The sequence below is a fragment of the Papaver somniferum genome, chromosome 1, assembly GCF_003573695.1.
Source record: "Papaver somniferum cultivar HN1 chromosome 1, ASM357369v1, whole genome shotgun sequence".
Lineage (NCBI taxonomy): Eukaryota > Viridiplantae > Streptophyta > Magnoliopsida > Ranunculales > Papaveraceae > Papaver > Papaver somniferum.
In genome coordinates this window covers 127,720,280-127,725,975 of record NC_039358.1, presented here as the reverse complement: position 1 = coordinate 127,725,975, position 5,696 = coordinate 127,720,280, and the positions used below count along the sequence as shown (strand labels likewise).

The 5,696-nt window shown below is 38.7% G+C and overlaps 1 protein-coding gene across 1 annotated transcript; it reads right to left on the bottom strand.

The window, feature by feature from the left end:
- Nucleotides 1-1,353: 1,353 nt before the first annotated feature.
- Nucleotides 1,354-2,776, bottom strand: LOC113300038 (BAG family molecular chaperone regulator 1-like). Its single transcript, XM_026549174.1, has 4 exons — nt 2,471-2,776; nt 2,087-2,343; nt 1,827-1,973; nt 1,354-1,682 (listed from the first exon to the last, which is right to left on the bottom strand). The coding sequence occupies exons 1-4, from the start codon at nt 2,706-2,708 to the stop codon at nt 1,542-1,544; spliced, it is 783 nt and encodes a 260-aa protein (XP_026404959.1). The 5' UTR covers nt 2,709-2,776; the 3' UTR covers nt 1,354-1,541.
- Nucleotides 2,777-5,696: the final 2,920 nt, after the last annotated feature.

Here is a 5,696-nt window from a genome sequence, read left to right as displayed (position 1 = left end):
AACTTACCATAGTGCATCTCATTGCATCTAAAAGAATTTTAATATATCTCAAGGGTACTTTAAATTATGGTATTGTTCTTCAAAAAGGTTAACTGCTTTGTCTTCCTTTTCTATTCTGACTGGGATGGAAATCCATATGATAGACGTTCTACAAGTAGTTTTTGCATCTTTTTTAAGTAGAATCCAATTTCTTGGTCATCCAAGAAACAACCTACTGTTGCTAGAAGATTAACAGAAGCAGGATATATCATACAACAGCTGAAGCCATTTGGTTTCTTTCTCTGCTCAAAGACCTTCGGATCTTTCTGTACTCTTCTTTTTCCATTGGTTGTGACTACAAGGCTGCTTTGGGTTTGGCCTCTAATCCTGTACCTCATTCTAGAATGGAGCATGTGGCCGCAGATTTTCACTTCATATAGGAAAGTTTATTCAGTCCAAAGTGTTGAAGTTTTATTACATCTCCACTGACCAGCAAGTAGCTAATGTCTTCACCAAGGGCTTGAACACTTCCAGTTTTGGTTTTTTGCCTAACAAGCTGACCATGCTCTCTAACAATCGCACAACGCAACAAGCTGCTCTCATCATAACAGTGCATGCCTTCATTATTTTCTGTAATAACTGTTTTGCATAACAATTAGTTATCTATGTTATACATTTTCCGTTTACTGTAACAGTCGGCTTCACAACTTGTCATTGCCAGTCTGTCAATGCATCACTAGTTAAGTTTTCTGTTTTCTGTATTCACCAAAATATTTACACATGATATTATTGAAACTATCCTACCTTGAACAAATGCATCTATTTGAGTTCAATCAAACTCAACCGTGATTTTGCTGTGTAATTTTCAATTTCAAGAATATTGTCAGATTGGAAATTTCTATATGAATGGTTGGTAATATATGCCAATCCATTTCAATATCCTTAAAGTACTTTGGAAAGATATTGAGGATAAACACAACAACCCATCCTTATAATGGATATGTTGAAGTAGGGTATAAGTTCAAAAAATATTTTTCATAAACAAGCAACAATGGAACTTCAATTTCAAAACATCCAAAAACTTTCATTCTAATTTAGAGATAACCTAACACCAATTTATGAGTATTTAATTATTTTGTTTTTAATAAAAGAAAAAAAAGAAAAAGTGAATCAGAGTCCTTTGTAATTGGTACTATATCTGCTTCGCCGCAATAAGAACAACAAAAAAAAGCTTGACGAACCGCGAAAAAAACAACAAAAAAAATCTGTTCACTTACGACAGCGAGACCCAAAATCGCCCACCGACAGTGAGACAACGTTTTTTTTTGTTGACGGTTTTTAGTGCGGTCTGTTAAGAGTCGATGTAAGAACAAATTGCTTAATTACGCCCATTTGTGGGTATCTCGTATTATTGGAACCAAACATGGAAAAACAAACTGCTTACGGTTTTTGGTTTTATTTTTTTTTGTTATCAAGTTAGCTACTCATATACATACCATATATCAAGATGAAATATATCGAGATGAATAAATAACGAAAATGAACAGCACCCAAAAACTGAATCAATCAAAATATTCCCACTGTGGTCTACTTTGAGCAGCCTCCATGGCCTCCCACTTCGACTTGACGACGGCAGGCTTTACTCCAGCATTTGACACCTTCAGCACATCTAAGGCCTCAACACACTTTTGCACCCTCTTGCTCTACAAAATCCCGTCAAATATAGTTAATAAGTAAAACAATGCCTAGGCCATGTGATGTTCTTTATGTGGGTCGGTCCGATTCCCAACACCATCTCCGGCCAGTAAAAAGACAGGACAAGCTGAATAGTGATAGTGTGTGTGTACCTGCAAGTTTTTGTGAGTTGATGTGTCTCCTTCAGTGGCAATGCTATCCAACTTGATTGCTTGCCTCATTAGCATTTCAGTGAGAGTTGTGATTTGTACCTCGGCTACTTTAATACCATTTGAGACCGACTTCTCGATGGCAGAAACCTGAAAACAGGAAACAACTTAATTATGAAAACTGTTGGACAGGACTGGCATTCCCAGCCTAGCAGAACTGCATTAAAAACGCTAGGTAAATGTTCCGATAGGCTTTCACCTACCTCAGCCACCAATTTCTCAACCTCCATGGATATGTCGGATATCGCTCTGTGGGCGCTTTGAAGCTTTGCATTCTTGCGCATCTCAATGAATCTCCTCTCTTTGCTAGATGGATCTTCTACTAAAATAATCTTGGATTTGTTTTTCACACCAGACCTATCCAAGAATTCTCCATTCCCCCTGTCTTTTCCCTTAAACGTAAGCAACTGTTCCGCTGGTTGTAATCCTGTCTCAGCTGCAAGAAGCTTCTTTAATTCCCCTGCAACGATTACATGGTTACCCAATTGGACTAACCATAAGTAATAAAGGTACTGAAAAATGAAACCAAAATTGTAATGGTAGACCAATTTTTCTCTAGCTTCTCTAAATTTACCATTTCATCTTACCGAAAGTCGACTGAGGAGCAATGGACATTTCATAACGCATTGATCCATAAGCAACCCGGAGATTTAAATGAGTCAATGTGGATTGAGTATCAGATTTGGATGAGCATCTTTTCTGAACCAGCATTCCTCCGGGTCTCATTTCCCATTCAACTCCAGCTTCTTCTTCTTCTTGTTTTGGTGTTGAATTTGAAGAATCGTACCCATTACTAGAATTCGGTGAATATGTCTTCTTCATCATCGTATGGATCTCCAAATTTCACTCACACAGCTCTGCAGTTTTATCCCGCAAACTAGAAAAATATCTTTATTATTGCCGACACCTTCTATCCCTTTTACTCTAGGTGAGATATCATTCACCAATAATAAGTCACGCGTGTCAGTTTCTAATGGGTAGGTATACTGAATTTGACAGCGGAGGGTTTTATTGCGAACAGGTAAAGGAAAAGCATCGAAACCAAAACATAAAGTTTCACAATCCCTAATAGGGGGTACCAAATTGCTTGTGAGTGTACCAATGCAAGGCTTGAGTATGTTTTGTCCTATACCAATATTGGTGCACCCTGAGCAATTTAGTACCCCTATTAGCAGCATTGTAAAGTTTGTTAGACCTAATAACTAAGTGGTACTGCGCCTAGTTAGTAATTCGAGATTCGGCAAACGTACGGAACGACAAACGTACGAGTATTATACGGTTTTGTAAAACCCAAATTCGGTCCAAAATTCGGTCAACGGAACTTGATTCGTCAGTAATTCGGAACGGTATACGTACGTGTATAATTCGATTTATAAATGTGAGTTTGGATCTGAAAATTCGGTATCTATATATAATAAATAATTAATATTTATAAGGTCATAGACTAATTTTTATGCATACATGTGAGTTATTTAAAGAAAAAATAAACTTAATATGATGATATTAATAATATATAAAACATTAGTCATCAAAGAGGACGTGGTATAGTGGTTTAGATCTCTCTCACCTTCACCTTCAAATCTCTTCTGTCATTTTTGTTTCATAAAAATTACAACAACGTCTAATATTGGGCCGTGTATGCTTGGGAGGCAGTAAAGCCCAAAAAAATAGGGCCTTTGAAAACATAAAAGCTAAAGAATTTTTGGCGAATTAAGCGGACGTATCATTCGGGATACGTAAAATTCGTGAACGATTCGCGAATAATCCGGAAATGCCACATAATCCGCGTCTTGGGTTCGGAGTTGCAAACGTACGCGAATAAAACGGTAAAATTCGCGGTACGGAAAAATTCGCGAATTCGCGAACTTACTAACTAGGGTACTACTGCGTATGCATCACTTTGCAGACTAATATGTAGTGTAGCATGTAAAAGGTAAGGTTCGTTGTGGATTCACGAGCTTAAAATTTGTCGAGCGACTAGGCATTTGACCTGTCGTTGGCTGTAAGTTTTGACATGATGTGTAGTTGGTTGGTTAGTCAAGATCAGTTGTTATTTACGTTCCTGTCCTCTCAATGTCGTCAATTTAATGGGCTGAATGTTTGGAGGGTGTGTAGTTTCGGTTCCTTACAAAAGCCCAATAGAAAGCTCCTCTTAAAACTGGTACATGCAAGCCCGACTCCACATGGATGGGTGCTAGGGGTGTGCATCGGATGAACGGATGCGGATTAGGGGTCACCCGCGTCCAATCCATCAAAGTTGCAGATTTGAAAACTACAACCATGTCCGGCCTAATCACCCGCGGATCAACGGGTGATACAGGACGAATGCGGATTAACCGCGGATTTAGTTAAAAAAAAAAAACCTAACTCTACAGAGTACCGTAATCTAAACATGATGATTAGACGTTACCCTGATGGATAGCTAGCCTTCTTATGAAGGACGTTACCCTGATGGATATGCATTTTATGAGATGGTGGCAATCTGTTAATGTAGTTAGTGATGCCATTAATGATGTGGTGGTGATTCTCAACCTAAAGGAAATTCCCTTCCATCAATGGAGAAAGGAACTCGCTTTCTCGTTGTAACAGGATTATAGCTCTTTATAAGAGATGGATTTGAAAGATTCAGGGGGAATTCGAAAACTGAATTGCTTTTCAAAGGTTAAATATATCGACCCTTAGTACTAAGATTACATAAGAAGGTGTTCAGTTTTTAGTTGGAATCTCCATTATGTTATGGTCACACGTTTGAAACTCACAAGGGTCTGCCTTAGATAACAGAGTATGAAATACAAGACCTGTGAAATTAGAACCATTGATAATCGTAAGTGAATCCGCGGATTTCAAAGTCCAACCGTCACCAAACCGCCAAAACTGCGGATTTAAGAATCCCATCCATATCTGGTCCATAGATCTTGCGGATTGGGTTTCACCCGCAATTTTGCGGACGAATACGGGTGAAATCCGCGGTTCGGACTTTTTGCTCACCCTAATGGTTGCAAATCTCGGACGTCTCTCGCCGAGATGGCCGAAATCTTGTCGAGGATCTCAGTTTCGGTCAATGTTTGAGACGAGATTTCCCTTAATCATGATGAGACGAGATTTGAATGAGAAACTCGTCTAGGCGATCAAAATTTATCAAGATGCGGTCGAGAGCTCACCAAAACAAGTCTTACATATGAAAAATTAGTAATAAAAATCAAATCCAACCGTAAAAAATCTCTTTTTATTTTTTGCTTTTACTTTTCTTGAAAATTGGTATTGTGTTTCTATACCTATACAAGTGTAATACTCCATCTTAAAGTGTGCAAAATGCTTGACCTACATATTACGGGTATTCTTTATGGGTGAAAATTATTTCTGCCGGTTTTGGTAATTTGGGGTGTGTGGACGAGAAATGAATCTAAACCCTAAACAAATGCACTGCACGGGAGTGCTTGTGATTCGAGAAATCAATATGTACAACTCTGGCCTAAACCAAGAAATGGCCGTTCCAGACTTGCTTCAGCCACAAAGTGAAGGAGATGGGGTTGATCTTAGGAAGGGAAGCGAAGAAGGTGTTGAGATTGTAGAGGTGTTGGCTGTGTATGACTTGTATCAGAAAGCTGAACTGGCTTGCAGAATGTAAGCTATCAGTTCTGGTGTTTGAATACGATTGTATCAACACTTGGTTTCCGTTGTCTTGTCTTGGAAATAGGGAGGAGAACCTATTTATACAAGTAATTGAGCCTAACCTTCGTCTCTCGTCGGAAGTGGAGGAAGTGGAGTGATGGAGTAGTGGAGTCGTGTGTTAGTGCCACACGATTAGTCTTT

Bases quoted from the DNA above. Each gene is read 5' to 3' on its own strand.
- LOC113300038 (XM_026549174.1), bottom strand. From the start codon at position 2,708: ATGATGAAGAAGACATATTCACCGAATTCTAGTAATGGGTACGATTCT. The intron at 2,344-2,470 runs GTAAGATGAAAT...TAATCGTTGCAG, and splicing joins TGCTCCTCAGTCGACTTTCG to GGGAATTAAAGAAGCTTCTT. The intron at 1,974-2,086 runs GTAGGTGAAAGC...TCCTGTTTTCAG, and splicing joins TTGAGAAATTGGTGGCTGAG to GTTTCTGCCATCGAGAAGTC.